Source organism: Callithrix jacchus, chromosome 7, assembly GCF_049354715.1.
Source record: "Callithrix jacchus isolate 240 chromosome 7, calJac240_pri, whole genome shotgun sequence".
Classification (NCBI taxonomy): domain Eukaryota; kingdom Metazoa; phylum Chordata; class Mammalia; order Primates; family Cebidae; genus Callithrix; species Callithrix jacchus.
In genome coordinates, this window is record NC_133508.1 from 1,926,992 (window position 1) to 1,944,103 (window position 17,112).

Here is a 17,112-nt window from a genome sequence, read left to right on the forward strand (position 1 = left end):
TTCAGGTTCCTTTGAAGATGCATCTCTTTATTCTTCAGGTCACCCAGGAGGTACACATCAATAAACAACACGCCCATATCTAAAGACAGGCAGTGCTTCTCAGCGGGAAGTGCAGACTAATCCACTGAAAGAAGGAAAAACTTTTCCTAATTAAGATGAAATCTGCCCTGACCGGCCTCCTCCACAGTGAGGGATGACTCCCTTACTCAGAGAAGGGCTCATTCACCTTGGTTCTTCTGCCAGCCAGGCTTCCTTTCTACAGGTCTATTGGAGAATTTTAAAAAAAGAATTTATTAAAAGTGTCCTATCTATTAACTCTTTAATGTCTATCACTTTGTGGGAAAAATCCCAGAAGACTTTTTCCACATCATTTTATTTTCCAGCCAGGCAAAATTCTTGGTAAAGGGTTTTCTGTAATGTTTGTACACAAAGAGGTCATTTCTAAGTAAGCCCTTGGGTTGCAGATGTTCTGGGTAGGTGGCTTATGAGTTATTCACTTGAAAAAGCTGAATACTAGTTCCCTATCAAACTAGTATCTAGGGGAACAAAATTAAGATTCTGAGTGAGAAATGTTGATATTTTCATACACTTTTCTGCTTTTTTTCTATCAGTTTCAGGAGCTAAATTTCAGCATTAGTAAAGCAATAATTTGTGGGATGTGTTAGTATAATTTTTATTTGGAATTGAGACTGAAATGTACTATATCACATAGAGCTGTATTTTGCAGCAGTAATGAAAATGTAGAACACCAGTTCTTTTCACAAACCAATTATTCCGTCTTTGCAGTCCACAGGAATTATTGCTGAATAGGCTTTCATTTTCCAGTTTTGGATTTTATATACTTAGAAGAGTATTTTCAGTTAAAAAAAAAGTTTTGCTTTTTACAAATCTTAAAGAACTCACTCTCTGAGATAACTGAGAAAAAGATGGCTTTTTTATTGACAGATCAAGCATTATATCATGACTAAAGTAGCTGTGACTCAGTATCTCACTAACTTCTTACACATGTGTTACATATACTATGGCTAGCACAGTAGAAAAATACATTTACCTAGGGTCAGAAAGATGAATCTATGTTTCACTTCTGTCCTTGTTGGCTGGAGGAACTTGAATAATTCACTTGGTATTGTAGGAATTGTTCACAGGACACAGATTCTAAGACAGATCTTGGTGTTCAGGTGTTTATTAGGGAGCACATCAGGATGAGCAGCTGTGGAAGTGAGAGGAATGAAGGAGGATTGGGCAGAGGAGCAGTTGAGCTGAGATGAACCCGATAGCCTCAACTACCCCACTGCAGCTCTGGAGCTAGAATGTTCCTGCAGATTTCTCCTTCGTTGGATCTTTATACCTCTTACTCAGACACTGGGTGCAGGATACAAACTGGGAGGGTGTGACCTCAGGAAGACAACTTTTTGCACCTTAGTCTGTCTCTCTCTCTTTCTTTCATTGTTTCTGTTTCTTTTTTTCTTTCCTTCCTCCCTCCCTCCCTTCCTTTCCTTTCTTTCTTCCTTCCTTCCTTCCATTTCTTCCTCCTTCCCTTCCTCCCTTTCTTTCTTCTCTTTTCCTTTCTTACTTTCTTTCTCTCTTTCTTTTTGAGACAGGGTTTCCCTCTCTCACCCAGGCTGGAGTACAGTCATACAATCTCAGCTCAATGCAACCTCCACATTCTGGGTTCAAGTAATTCTCATGCCTCAGCCTCCTGAGTAGCTGGGATTACAGGTGTCCGCATCTGGTAATTTTTGTATTTATAGAAGACAGGGGTTTCACCATGTTGGTCAGGCTGGCCTTGAACTCCTGACCTCAAGTGATTCACCCGCCTTGGCCTCCAAAACTGCTGGGATTACAGGCATGAGCCACCATGCCTGGCCTGCACATGAGGCTAATTCTGAAGAGACTCACAGCTGAACATTGTTTACTGACAAGTTCCCTCTGAAGATGGGTGAGCCCTTTTTTCACAGTGGACCCAGGTGGGGAAATAGCTATCCATCCCACTTGACTTCTGTGAGCTTCAGTTTTCTTATAAATACTTGTATGAAAACTGAATGCAATGGCTGTACTACACAGAGCCTAGTGCTTAGAACTTTATTAACTCACAAAAATTACTATGATTATTATTATTACTCAAAAGGTAGCAGTTGGAACAGGTGCTTTCACAGTAACTGTTCAGACAGAAATACAGATGCTTTCAGCATATTATTCATAAGTGCTTGTTAGATAACTTACAGCTGTAACAACTTCTTGACTACCTAATATTCTGTTTGTTTGCTTGGAGAGAAAAGTCCAAGGCTTTTTTGTGGCAAATTAGGAAGGCAGGATTGTATAAAGATACAAAGATACTGGAGTGTGTCACAGAACTCCCAGACAGGAATCCAGATGGATGTTAGGAACAATTGACATAGGAAGACATAACTGTTTATTCCACATGTTTATTTCTGCTTTCTAAAAGCAGCAACAGCAGCACTGAAACACATTTATGTTCACTTGTTCTCCTTTCTTGTCCTGAAGATCACCTTCCTTCACTTCTTTGGTCTCTCACAGCAGAAAATATGATAGTGGCAGTGTCCAAGCTTTACATATTAGATCCAGCATCCAAGCAGCTCTGAAATCCTGGAGGGCTCTGACTGGTTTGACTTAGGTCAGGTGTCCAGCCCTGAATCAATCAAAGGTTGCCAGGGTCGCATTTTCCTGTGGCTCTTTCTGCTTCACACATTGTTTAATTAGGAGGTGCAAGGGAGCAGTGGAGTTTCAAGACAATGCCAATAAGGTACGGAGCAGATAAAACAGTAGGCAGCCACATGCTTGAAAGCTGGGGGAAGTGCTTTTCTTAGATGTTATCTTAGAAATACAAAGATAATGTGGATCACTAAGAAAAGTAGATTATGAATTAGAGGGTAACAGGATTCATATCTACTGGCGAAAGTGCTTCATAAACTCTAAAATAGCATTGCAGTCTCAAAAGATACATTTCTGCCAGCTCAACAATATAAATTATATTTATATTGAAATTTTGGAACAAAGTGGGGCTTCAAAAAACTATTTTCTAAAACTGCATAGCTGTTCTCAGCTCTCTGTTACATTTTCTGATCTAATGCCAATATAATAGTCCTAATATTCTTGCAATTGTCAAAAATAAAAGAGGTGAGTGAAATGATTTTAAAAATGTGTTTTCTCATATCCAACATCCAATTCACTGATGTGGGTGAATTTTCTCTCTCTGATAAGCAGCATGCTCCAGCATGGGAGTCAAACACACTTGGGTTTGAATTCTGACTCATCTCCTAACTAGCTCTCTCATCTTGAGCAAGTAACTCTCACTCTTTAACTAATAAATGTTCCTACATCCTTAAAAGCTTCAGCATCTTCTTTCTCTTCAATGAAACCTCTCACCATCCACTTGTCTGAAAGCCAGCTCACTTATAAGAACATTTCCCCAGAGGTCTTCTCAAGATTGGCTTGTGTTCCTTTTCTCATATCTCACTTGCCTTCGATGTTGCCCCCTCCCCAAGTTCTCATTCCCAACTGTCATTTTCAGATAAAAGGTATCCCTTTTTTCTTGAAACAAGCAAACAAGCAAAAAAATAAGTTGAATTTAAAAAATAAAATTAAGCCCCTCTTTAGTGAGACTTACACATTTATTTGTATAAGCTTCTTCTCCCTTTTAACAATCAAAATTCTGTGGACATACCTTTATTTATTGATCCTTTTAACATCAATCTAGGTATCTTCAGATGGCAGCCTTCTTTTCCCACCCAAACTCTTTCCATTATCTCATATGACTTCAAAAACCATAAAGATGCCTTCACATTTTAGCCTCTCCATTCCTAAACCACCTCATTTTCAATTTCTTCTTTACAACAGTACTATAAACACCCATCTCCAATAGTCAAGTCTTGGGCTGTGTCATCACTAGAAATAGTGCCATGTCTGAAAACCAAAATTAAAACCATTAAAAATCTATTATTGAACCATTAAATATTTATCTCTGAAATTTTGACTTAAAACTATTTAAAAACCAGGATTTTGGCCAGGCACGGTGGCTCACGCCTATAATTTTAGCACTCTGGGAGGCCGAGCCTGGTGGATCACGAGGTCAAGAGATTGAGACCATCCTAGTCAACATGGTGAAACCCTGTCTCTACTAAAAATACAACAAAAAAATTAGCGGGCATGGTGGCACGTGCCTGTAGTCCCAGCTACTCAAGAGGCTGAGGTAGGAGAATTGCTTGAACCCAGGAGGCAGAGGTTGCGGTGAGCTGCGATTGCGCCACTGAACTCCAGCCTGGGTAACAAGAGTGAAACTCTGCCTCAAAAAAAAAAAAACAAAAACCAGGATTTTAAAACTATTAAAATCATGGCTTCCTATCATTTCGGTTCACATGTTAAGTACTGTTGCAACAACAATTTTTCAACCTCATTATGAATTCTAATCCATTAACCCCACGATGTTCTATCTTCTAGCCCCCTGCCCCTTGTTATTATTCATTGTCTGGCTTACTTTCTATAATTGTCTGTTGTGATCACCGTTTTGCAAATATCATCACTCTATTGACTTCCTCTACCTTTTACCCCACCTACCCATAAAACTCTAATCTTGAATGCACTCAAACACATATTCTATTACCTGTATTCAAGCAGCAGAGGATTGCTGGAGAAAATCTTCCAGTCAACTTGGTCGTATTAAAAATTTGTGTTCACCGGCACCATTTGGGATCTCACTCTTACACTCCTAGCTTTTAGTATATGCAAATCCTTCATACTTTCTCCAAATCTCCAGTACTTCTCCCCACTACTCTTCAGAGGTAGCAATATTCTTTACTTTGAGAGAACAGAAGCTTTCATATGGCATTCCCCTCATTTTTCGCTGACACATCAACAAACCTACATCCATGTTCCTTCCTTCTATCCTCCTAATAATGCAGAAAATATCCCTTTTTCCTTAGAAGGCCAGTCCTTTTACATGAGCTCTGAGTTCCATTCCATCAACTCTCAGAGTCTTCATTCATCTGTAATTCTTTCTTGTTTGTACCTTACTTTCTTGTTCTTGAGTTTTTCTATAATCCTCTGACATGCTCTGATATGATGTAAAATTCTTCCTGGACCCCACATTCCTCCCCACTTACTGGTGTATCTCTCTATTTTCTTTATAGCCAAACGTTTAAAGTGAGTTGTTGACACTTGCTTTTTCCATTTTCTCTGATTGCATTCATTCTTTAATCCATATTTTCACATTACCAAAGCAAAGCGTGATTTTCAGTCCTCATGTTATTTGACGTCTCAGCATCCAAGCCCAACATCAGTTTTCCTACCGCTTTGGCTTTCTTGCCAAACCTGTCTTGATCTTCCATGGCATCCTGATTCTCTAATCACAAATATTTGACAATTTTTTTTGTCCTCAAAGTTTCAACATCCAGCAATTCAGCAAAGCTTGACTTTTTTTCCTTCTCTAAACGTAGCTCTCTGTTTCTATCCATTCCCTGCAATCATCTCTACTCAGTCAATGAGTACCCGTTCTTGGTTTCCTGTAGCTACAGTAAGGCCAATGGGTACTACTCGGTCTTCCTTTTTCTTGGTTTCTCAGCAGCATTGCTACTCCTACCACCATCCTCACCTCATGCTGACCATTCACTGAAATATCCTCCTAACTGATCTGCTTCACTTAGATATCTATGTTCCACTACATTTTAATTTCCACTGTCATTCCAACTTCCCAATCAATGATTTGTACATAATACAGCTTTACAGCTTTTTCTCCAATCCATCTTCCTTTTAGCCACATACTCAAAAAATAATTAGTTGCTTATTTTCTTTACAAAAAATCTCTTTGCCAACAATCAAATTCTATATAATAAAGCTTTTATTCGCTCATAGAATTTCTTCTCCTGTAGCCTTTCACATATTTATTCTAACCACATTTCACAATCCATAGCTACCTAAGAGCAACATGCACATCCTATTTCTGCACATCATATTATCTCTCTGATAGGACTTTTTCCCTCTCTTTTGCAGAATAAGACCTGTACTATTACTCTCCTGTGGTATGAGGTGGTATGGTGATGGTATGGTGTACTATTATTCTCCTGTGGTATGGTGATGAGAAAAACCCCATAAATGTGGTATTTCATTATCAAACTGTATGCATGTTTATGTTACGGTGGAAACTGTGTGTTAAGCATATATAGGTAATGAATTAATAGAAAAATCAGGCTGAAGTGAAGAATTAAGGATAAACACATACATACACCTTCAAAATTTTATTTTAATTTTATATATAGAAAGTTATTACAATTCTGGGATGCATAGCCACAGCCATTACTTAGATTAAGCAGATTTTCGTTCCCCATCATCTTTTAGTAGTGGCTTAGGATTCTCTATTATGCAACTAAATTCTGTAATTTCCAGTCTCCATTTTTTAAAGATAAATAACTAACTAAATGAGTTAAAATAACCTGAATTTGGAAGAGTGTTTTTTGTTTTTCATATTTTTGTCTCCGAACTTTCAGAATGGTCTTCCACACCAAATAAATATTTTTTAAAAGTCTTGTATTCATTCAGTCTTCCTAATGCATTCAGTTCTATTAGAAACATTTCTTTTTTTATTCTCATAATTCATGGATTATGTGCTAATTTTAAAATTTACATAATTATTATCAAAAGCATAACTGGTATAAGCAGATCTCGGAACAAATATCACTGTCTCTGGATGTGCATACAAATCTGCTGATGAGAGCCTAAATGTATGACATTCAATGCTCTCTACATATGCAGACCCTGTGGTCATTATGATCTATTTCCCTTCAAAGGGCAACAAATACTTTTTTTTTTTTTTTTGAGACAGAGTGGCGCCAGGCTGGAGTGCAGTGGAGCCATCTCAGCTCACTGCAACCTCTGCCTTTTGGGTTCAGGCAATTCTCCTGCCTCAGACTCCCAAGTAGCTGAGACTACAAGTGTGTGCCACCATGCCCAGCTAATTTTTGTATTTTTAGTAGAGAAGGGGTTCGGTTTCACCATGTTGGCCAGGATGGGCTCAAACTTCTGACCTTAGGTGATCCATTCATCTTGGCCTCCCAAGTGCTGGGATTACAAGGATGAGTCACCACACCCGACCGGGAATTTTTTTGAGACACGTTGGTTCATCTCATTTCATCCTCCCTTTGTCATATTTTCGAATTGATTAAGTTTTCAATGTCTATGAATGGCAGCCACTAATTCTGGCATCTGTAGCTCTTGGACGTCCACTCCTCTTGTTGATACTGACCTCTATGCCCTTTTAGTGGGGCTTTGGCTGTGGCAATTGTATGCAGCACTGGCTGAAGAATCTCAAGGTAGCTAGTGTTAGAACTGAATTAGAGGTCCGCCCTGGTAGTGGAGACAAACCCCCACACATTTGCTCACAGAAGTCATCTTCTGTGTTGATGATAATTTTTGCAGTATGAGAGCAGAGGGAAAAGAGGGACTGAGCATTTTCCCTAAATGATAGTGGACATTCAAATCCCCAGTGAGGCTGGGAGAGGTGGCTCACGCCTGTCATTTGGCACTTTGGGAAACTGAGGCAGGTGGATCATCAGAGTTCAGAAATTCATGACCAGCCTGGCCAACATAAAAAAACACTATCTCTACAAAAATATCTGCCTGTATTTTGGGGAGGCTGAGGCAGAATTATTGCTTGAACCTGAGAGGTGGAACTTGCAGTGAGGTGAGACTGTGCCACTACACTCCAGCCTGGGTACATCATAAATAAAAGAGATAACTGACTCACAGGTCTACAGGCTGTACAAGCACAGCTCCAGCATCTGCTTGGCTTCTGGTAAGGCCTCGGGAAGCTTATGATCATGGCAGAAATTAGAGTGGGTGCAAAGAGAGAAAGGGCCAGGCTCTTAATAAACAAACTGCTCTCAGGTGAACTAATAGAGCAAGAACTCACGCTTCACCAAACGCAGGATGCTAAGCCATCCATGAGGGATGTACACCCTCTAACAAACGTGAGATTTGGAGGGGACACACATCCAAGCCGTATCAGGCCTTAAATAATTTGTTTTGACTCTTAGCTCCTTGAATGACAATTATTTGTTCTCCCTGACAAGAGAGAGACAGGTTTTCCCTCCGTCTGGAAGGCAGATGCCAGCCAGGGGGCAGAGTGCCAGCCAGCTGGGGCAGCTTATCGCACTGTGGAAGAGGGCCAGGGACACGCAGCTGCAGGCACAGAGGTGGATGTAGGTGGCTGCCAGAGTGCAGGCAGGCTGGAGATCCTGGGTGCCACCGGGGTTCTTCACACACAAGCTAAGGATGGTGCAGGCTCCACCTGAAATCAGGGCCACCCAGTCACTGTCTCTAGCCTAGGCCTCTGCTCCATGCCACTTCCAAGGGTAGACTGGGGAAAGGGCTTGCTGTGCCCCAGGGCCCAGGCTTACACTCACCACCCAGATGCAGTTCCCCAAGCTAGAGGGGGATCCTGGAAGAAGTCCCGACAGGCGGGGCTCTGTCCTGGGCAGGTTGGCTGAGTCTTCTCGGTGGCCCTGCAGTCACCATCCACCTGGTGGGACAGATGCAAGGCTCAGGCCTCCTGCTGGACCATGTTGCTCCCCCACGTACATCGGCCTCAGCAGGAGACTCCCCCCAAACCTGGGTCTGCAAAGATCTCTGCAGAGCCAGCAGGCCACCTGCTTCTCCTGGGACTCTGCAGTGAGCAGCCCTCAAGAGACTCAGCCAGAGGGAAGAAGGACAGGTGCACCTGCTCACCTGCCAGGCCAGGCTGAGCTCCTCCAGGCTGTGGGCCACAGAGCCATCCGGCAACATCAGATCAGTGCCTGCTTCATTATCCATGGTGTCCAGAAGACCTGTGGATATGCCTGTGAAGAGGAGGGAAGCTGAGGAGGTCCTGAGAGCCCCTGATCCTCCCCCAGGGGACCTGTATGAGAGATGAGCCTCAGGCACACGGAGCATTGGTAGAATCCCTCCACCCTGGACACCCAGAGCTCTGGCTCCAAACCCTCATCAGAAGAGAAAGAGAAAGCACAGAGACTGAGGACAGCGTGTGTACCTCCCATCCCCTCTCCATGTCCTCAGCTCAAGTGGCCAGAATCCAGGCCTGCCCTTTGTGTTCCTTGGCAGAAGGACCAAAGAGAGGCCAACTCCACCTTGGAGCCACATATCCAAGGGATGGGGGCAGAAAGCCCTGGGCCTCAGTGCCATCCTCTCAACCACACTGGCTGCCTACAGCCAGTAGGCACTGGAAGATGAGAATGGTGCATCCCGAAGAGGCTCTTGGTGTTGGGGCCAACTCCGCCTGGGCCCAGACTCACCATGGTGCCAGAGGCACAAAGTCAGGCTGAAGAGGCCGGTGGGCACGTAACAGGAGATGGAGACTTCGTCCTCACTGGCCAGCTCAATCCTGGGGACATCCCTCCTTTTCATGGCAAAAGGCAGCTGGAGGTCTGGACAGCTATCCTGTGGCAGGGAGGAGTTGTACAGCCTGTATGCCTGTGGGCCACAGGGGGTGGGCAGGAGGGCTGACCTACAGCCAGGGGACAAGCTTGAAAGTGCCATCCCCCAGGCAAACTGCCGTAGGCACAGGTCCCCAGGGGAAGCTCGGACCTCTCCTCCTCACCTGCAGGCTGGAGTAGAAGATGAGGGTCACATGGTTAAGCACCACTGTCAGGGCCATGAGCCCCAAGCCTGTCCGACTCAGCATGAGTGAGAATGTGTTGTGAGCGAAGTGTTGGGCCAGGAGGATGCTGCCGCACTGAACGCTGAGGTCTCACACTCGGCCATCAAAAGTCACCACGTGCTGGGCCCCGGCTGCCAGGGCATGGTCTGGGGAGAAGCAGCCCCAAAGGCAGGGTGAGTGGAGCCAGCTCCACCCACCGCAGTGGGAGAACATTGCCCGCTGGGTACCCCAATGCCTAGAGCCCTGGCTTAGCCTGCCCTAAGGCCAGGAGTCCCCCTCCCCGGTGCAGCACCCAGGGGCCCAGTGATCCCCCACCAGCTTCAGGATGACATGAGCTGAAGGGCTAGGGCCCCATTCAGCCCTAACAAGAAATGGAGTCCCCAGACCTGCTACAAAACTTCTGTGCTAAGTAACAAAGCTTGGCTCAGAGGCCACATAGTCATCCTTCTGTTTACATCAGATGTCCAGAGCAGGCACAGCCATGGACACAGCAGGCAGACTGGTAGCTGCAGGGTTTCATTTTAGGATGATAAAAACGTTTAAAATCAATTGTGGTGAGGCATGCACAACTCTGAATAAACTAGAAGCCACTGAATTGTACACTTAAAATTCACACATCAGCCGGGCATGGCGGTGCTAAGCCATCCCAGCACTTTGCAGGGCTGAGGCAGAAGGATCACTTGAACCCAGGAGGTCAAGGGTGCATGGAGCCGAGAGCGCACCACTGCACTCCAACCATGACAACAGAGTGAGACCTAGTCTCAAAAAAAAAAAAAAATTATACAAGTCATCCATTTAATCTCAAGGAAGCTACTCGGTGGAAAAAAAAACATTGACCGTTTAAGTGGATGGCCAACGGCTCCCTCAAACATGACAGCGGTGTTGTGCAGACCTGCCCTTTTCAGGGTAGGGAAGAGATGGCCTGTGAAGGAACGGTCTGACCAGTCCAGCCAGTGTGGCCCCTGAGCTGTTCCTTGGGGGTGCTCGTGCAAGTGGTGGGAAAGCACCATCCATCGTGCACAGCCAGACACCTGTTGGCCAGGGCCAGCATCCCAAGGGAGGCACTACCAGGCTTGTGGTCAGCTGTCAGAACTGAGGGGCACAGAGAAGCCCACGGTCACACACACAGGACTTCAAGACCAGGCTGTTTTTTTTGTTTTTTTTTTTTGTTTTTTAACAAGATCAGCGTGCTGCTTAGACCTGACTACACCCACGCTTCTAGGGAGCCATAGGCCTCCATGTGAGTTGCACACAGATAAACTGCTCCTTGCCAAGCCTGGGTACGGTGGCTTCCCCACGGATATGAGGGGCTCCCTCATGCATTAAGAACTGTGCATGCCCCTTACCCACGTGAGTGAGCCACGTGGTTACCTGCATTTCACAGTGGAGGAAGCTGAGTCCACAGATGTTAGCAGACTCACCTGAGCCAAGGCAAGCTCCTCAGGAGCCCAGAGCTGGTCATCCCAGCACCGCCCTTGTCTGCACTGCTAAGCCAGGCCTTATAATCTGGAGAAAAGCAGGATGTGCAGCCTCAGCCCTAGTCCCATAGAACCTTGGGAAGTCCAATAAGCTCTGGGCCTGGCACTGTAATGCCACAATCCTCTGCAGGCTTCCCTGTGCCCCCACAGTACCTGCCCCTGCATGGCCTTGCTGTTGTGCCCATGGGGCAGGGGGCTCCCAGGGAGGAGGGTGGCACAGCCCCGGGCAGGACTCATACATCCAGAGACCCTGCAGCAGATGGCATCTGAGCCAGTAGAACTTGGACGGCATGTTGGCCCTGGACAGTTGTTGGAGTGGCCACAGCACCTTCTCCTCCATCAGGTAGCCAGTCACCCAGACCACATCACCCCAAGGCAGCAGCGGCGTCACCACCACTGAGTAGTTCATAGAGGGAATGCACAGGACAAGCCGCTGAGCCATGCTTCCTTTGGCTGCAGAGGGGGAGCTCAGAGGTCTGCAGGAAGAGCTCTGCCATGGAAAGCATTGGGGTGCCTCTCAGGGAGGGCTGTCCTTGTTCTAAAAAATCCCATAATGAGGTGGAGGAGCACAAAGGCTGGCATGACAGCGGAGGTGAGGGGTGACGCTGGGACAGAAACAAGCTGCCCTATTTTGATGACACAGATATCTTATGTCATGTCTGATCTGCCCCCTGGGTCTTGGGCAGCATGGGGACTCTGTGTGTGGATGCAAAGAATAGGAGCTGGAAGGTGTAGGAAATTGTTTTGTTTATTTGAGACAGAATCTCATTCTGTTTCCCAAGCTCGGGTATAGTGGTATGATCTCGATTCCCAGCTACCTTTACCTCCTGGGTTTAAGTGATTCTCCTTTCTCAGCCTCCAGAGTAGCTGGAACTACATGTGCTCACTGCCATGCCTGGCTGATTTTTAAATTTTTAGTAGAGTCAGGGTTTCACCATGTTGGCTAGGCTGGTCTCGAACTCCCGACCTCAAGTGATCTGCCCAAAGTGCTGAGATTACAGGCATAAGCCAGTGTGCCTGACCGACAGGTCTAGGAAATTTCTACAGTTGAGGGGAGGACTGGAACTTTCTCAATATGTAGAGTAGGGTCAAGTCTGTGAGATCTGAATGATCAGGGAGATCTCGGCTCATGTGGGAGTGGAGTGGGAAGAGAAATATTGCACACTCTGTTGTTGATGGGCCACTGAGGGGGGACGGGCAGGTGGACTCGCTTACCTTTTAGGGAGCCCAGACGCCCTGTAGCTGGGGGCAGGAAGCAGCTTCAACACCCTCACTGCCATTTAAATCCATTTTTTGATATCCCCACGAGATTACACTCACCAGGTAGGCGAATAACCAGACAGGTGATTGTTCAACCAAGCCAAAGCCCCTCCCTGGGAGCTTTTTCCTGCCGCAAGGCGTCAGGAGCAGGAACTTGTATTACGTGGAGACTTTTCCCCATGATGTGGGTCTAGTCCCTATTCTACAGCTGGGGAAACTGAGGCACACAGAGCCGACGCAGAGGAATCCCATAAAGAGACAGAGCCGGAGTTCAGACGCTCTGCAGGGCCACCAGCATGGAAAAATGGGCGGCCCCCTTGCCTGTAGCCCGGTTCCTGGTGGGCCTCATGGCTGCGAGGGAAAAGGATATTTGATCTCCAGGCCCCTGCTCTAGACTGGGTTCTTCATTTCTATCCACCAGCCCCGTGTTCTCAACACAGAGACCAAAGGGGCCTTTTGAAGTGAAAGGGTGATCACAGCCTTCATAGGTCAGAGCAGAAGCCAGAGTCCTCCCCTCATCCCCTAGCCTTGGAACCTCCCAGTCACATCAGCCCCACCACCTTGCTATTCAAACAGAACAGGCACGGTGGCTCATGCCCGTAATCCCAGCACCGAGTCTCTGAAGCCCAGGATTCTGAGACCAGCCTGGCTAATATAGTGAAACTCCATCTCTACTAAACATACAAAAATTAGCCAGGTATGGTGGTGAATGCTTATAATCCCAGTTACTTGGCAGGCTGAGGCAGGAGAATCACTTGAATTTGAAAGAGGTTGCAGTGAGCTGAGATCACACCACAGCACTTCAGCCTGGGTGACAGAGAATGAGACTCCATCTCAAAAACAAACAGGCCAGGCACATCCCTCTCCCAGGCCTCTGTACAGTGGAGCCCCCACCTGGAGCTCTCTTTCCACACTGGCCCCATGGCTCTTGCTTGAACTGTACCTTCTCCTCAAAGCTGGCCATGGCCACACCATAGGATCCCCAGCTCACCATCTCACCAATGTTCCATCTCAAGCATTTGCCACCTAAGGTATGGCTCAACAGTGATAAATGATAAGCAGTGGGCCACACCCAGCCTGTAGCCAGCTTCTGCATGGCCTGCAAGAAAGAAGGGCATTTATGTGTTTAAAAGATTACATAACAGGTCGGGAGTGGTGGCTCATGCCTGTAATCCCAACACTTTAGAAGGCCAAAGGGGTTGCATCACTGAAGGTCAGGAGTTTGAGACCAGCCTGGAGTGGCAAAACCCTGTCTACTAAAAACGCAAAAAATTAGCCAGGTGCAGTAGTGCACACACCTGTAGTCCCAGCAACTTGGAATGCTGAAGCAGGAGAATCACTTGAACATAGGAGGCAGAGGTTGCAATGAGCTGAGATCACACCACTGAGACAGAGCAAGACTCCATCTCAAAAAAGAAAAAAAGATGATTACAAAGCAAAAGCAACGAAATGTGACAGAGCAGAATGGCCTGCTTAAGAGGTGACTCTCGGGCTCTCTGCAGGGAGCTGTGCACACTCTGCTGTAGATAATTTCTTGGGCTTCGTGTCTGTCTCTGAGTAAAACTGAGCTTCCTGAAGGCAGGGGTCAGCCTTGCCCACTGCACTCCTCCGCAGCAGCTCCTAAAATTCTGCCTGCACTGGGACTGTGCTGACGAGGTCTCTGTGGAGTGAGGAAGAAACCCCAGCTTCCTCTCCTGTGAAATGGGGAGTGAAGAAGCCTCTGTGTAGGGCAAAGTAGTCAGTGAGTCAGAGCATGTCGAGGCATTCAGCATTGCACCTGATACATGGCAGGAATGCTGGATGTGACCCTCCCAACCCAGCGTTACCTGGCTATGAGGCCATACAGGTCCAACACGGGTTTGCAGAGCCTCTTCAGTGCCCATGAGAACATGGCCTCAGCCCAGGACAGCATCTGTTGGGCCACCTGGAAAGGGAGGGGACAGTGAGAGCTGTCTCGGTCATCCTCAACTGCCAGTCACATCCCATCCTTGCTCTCACTCACCAGCTTTAGGGTGTCTTTCATGGCCCCCAGGGTCACCCTGATGGGCCTGGGACCCTGATTGCCTGGCATCCCAGGCACCCAGGCCTGTAGCCACCACATGGCCTCCTCTGCCCACTCCCTCCACACCTCCTCCAGGGGCCGCAGCATCACTTCCAGGTAGGACTCCTTCAGTGTGGCCAGGGGCCCTGCAACTGGCAGCCAACACCCACCATGAGGCCTCTGGGCAGCTCAGAGGCCCAGCCCAGGCCTCAAGGAGATAGGGCCTCTTCCTGGGATTAAGATGGTGGGGGGAGTGGAGGAAAAGAAATAGAGCAGTAGGCACTGGAGATTGCGAGTGAGTTGTCACAGCAGACCCGAGCTTCCTCTGCAAGGCCTGCTCATAGATTGTCTGGGAACTGGGATTGGGGGAGGGTTGCCACCAATCCTAGGAGTGATACGAGGTGCTCTGCACCTGAACTGTTTGTACAAACGTGGTTTATGCCAGACCCCTGCTTGCCTCCTAGGAGTCTGACAGTGTGCTCTGAGCCAAGCAGCACCTGCCAATTAGGCAGCCCCACCAAACACCCTGGGTGACATAGTGCTGGGACAGCCAAGTGCGTCCTATGTGAAGGCACAAGGACTGGGAGAAGACACTAGGTGCTGGCGCTGGTTCACCCTGGACTCCGCCCCGGCCCCCTTCCCTGTGCCAACACTCGTGCCTCCTCTCACTGTAGTCAATGACAGCTGCATAGTGTGCAGAGTCCTGAGCACTTTTTCAAATTCACTGTTCTGTGGGTGGCCATGGGACTCTGGCACAGCAGAGAGGCTATGGAGGTGACAGTCAACAGCCAGTCAGAGGGACGCCCACACTGGCATTGGGCAAGGTCTTAGCCCCAGATGGTGGAGAGGTCAGAAGTTCCTAGTCCTGCCAGGAGGGCAGTTGGGGCACCTGCTGTGAGCATTTAACGACCACACGGCCACAAAAATCTCATTGTGGAACCAGAAAGAGACCCTGTGGCAGTGAGCATCACAGAAACAAGGTTGTACACTCAAAAGAAAGCAGGCAGAAGACTGAAGAAACTGAGGCAGGAGGAATAAGGGATAGTAGCTGGGAGACCTCGTAAGAATAAGACAGAAGCCCATGAAAAAAAGAATGTTGGGTCAGGCACGGTGGCTCACACTTATAATCCCAGCACTTGGGGAGGCCGAGGCAGGCAGATCACGAGGTCAAGAGATCAAGACCATCCTGGCCAAGATGGTGAAACCCTATCTCTACTAAAAACACAAAAATGACGCAGGCATTGTGGTTCATGCCTGTAATCCCAGCTACTTGGGAGGCTGAGGCAGGAGAATCACTTGAATACAGGAGGCAGAGGTTGCTGTGAGCCGAGATCATGCCACTGTGCTCCAGTCTGGTGACACAGTGAGACTCCATCTCAAAAAAATAAACCACCACCATTGCAGGACTGGATGTGAAAAGGAAAAAAAATGGACAAGGTCAAATACATGGTATAGAACTAACACCTGTTCAGCTGCTGAGTACACCATCATTCCTAATTCAGCAAAAGAACCCCCACTCTGGGAAAAACTAAAAACGAACTGCTGTTTCCAAAATGCATTTTTACAGTGGGAAATCTGTGTTTCCCATGCCCACCTTCCAGTCCTTGGCACTTTGACAAGGTTTTCTTACCCCTGGGGACGTGGGGCTGGAAATACAAAAGGGAAAGTTACCAACTCTGAGTTTCAGCTGCCTGCATCCTTACAGCCATGGTCAGAGGGCCATGAGGGGTTCCCTAGTTCCCACCATCTAAAATGGACTCACAGGGCACGGCTCTGCTGCAGTAACCAGGCTTACCTCCATGAAGTGATTGCTCAGAGTGGGCCACTGAGTCATTCTTGAAGGTCTGGCTGACACGGAGATGCCTCCTATTGCTGCTCTTGTCCCAGTGCTTCCCACAGCTCACCTCCAATTCAAGCGACTCTCCAGCCTCAGCCTCAGCCTCTGGAGAAGCTGGGATTATAGACACACACAACTAGGCCTGGCTAATTTTTATATTTTTAGTAGAGATAGGGTTTCAGCATGTTGGCCAGGCTGGCCTTGAACTCCTGACCTTGTGATCTGCCCACCTCAGCCTCCCAAAGTGCTGGAATTACAAGCATGAGCCACTGAGACTGGCTTTTTTTTTTTTTTAACTTATTATTTGTTTATTTTAGAGATAAGATCTCACTCTTTTGCCCAGGCTGGAGTACAGTGGCACATTCTTGACTCATGGCAACCTCTGCCTCCTGGGCTGAAGCAACCCTGGATGAATAGACAGAAGGCTGAAGCTGAAGTCAATGGATCTATTCCTATATGGCTATGCTATTGGGAGCAAGTTCATCTCTTTGGGGATGAGCTCGGGGTACTCAGATCACCACTTGCCAGACTTGGGTGCTCTCTCTGGACATCCCACCTGGCCAGGGCACCCACCTTGTGGCTGAAGGCCATAATCTGTGTACAGTGGAGCATGCAGCCCAGCTCCAGCCCATAGGCACCATCTGAGCCACTGGCCAGTGCTGCACTGGTGCACTGGCTGCTTTGCCTAATCTGTGAGGATCGATCAAGGGACCCCTTCCCCCCTCTGCCAGGCAGCCCTCTGCCAGGGCTCCAAGAGGAAGAGGGCCAAGCCCAGCCTGGCCTTAGCCATGTTCTCCCAGCCCTGTGGTCTTCTTCACCTGTCACTCCATTA

General features: G+C 47.2%; 1 protein-coding gene across 3 annotated transcripts in view; it reads right to left on the reverse strand.

Annotated features, from left to right (window-relative positions):
• Positions 1-1,076: 1,076 nt before the first annotated feature.
• Positions 1,077-17,112, reverse strand: part of LOC144577130 (uncharacterized) — a 97,344-nt gene continuing 81,308 nt past the window's right edge. For 2 of the 3 annotated variants that reach the window (XM_078332919.1, XM_078332918.1), the window contains exons 3-8: positions 14,229-14,326; positions 9,605-9,810; positions 9,300-9,444; positions 8,737-8,846; positions 8,415-8,530; positions 6,585-8,299 (exon numbers count right to left, since the gene is read on the reverse strand). In XM_078332919.1, the coding sequence (XP_078189045.1) occupies positions 8,278-8,299; positions 8,415-8,530; positions 8,737-8,846; positions 9,300-9,444; positions 9,605-9,688 (477 nt within the window). In that variant the 5' untranslated portion in view covers positions 9,689-9,810; positions 14,229-14,326 and the 3' untranslated portion in view covers positions 6,585-8,277. Of the gene's footprint in view, positions 1,211-6,584; positions 8,300-8,414; positions 8,531-8,736; positions 8,847-9,299; positions 9,445-9,604; positions 9,811-14,228; positions 14,327-17,112 lie in introns of those variants that run through there. The other variant, XM_078332920.1, reaches the window with a different exon arrangement.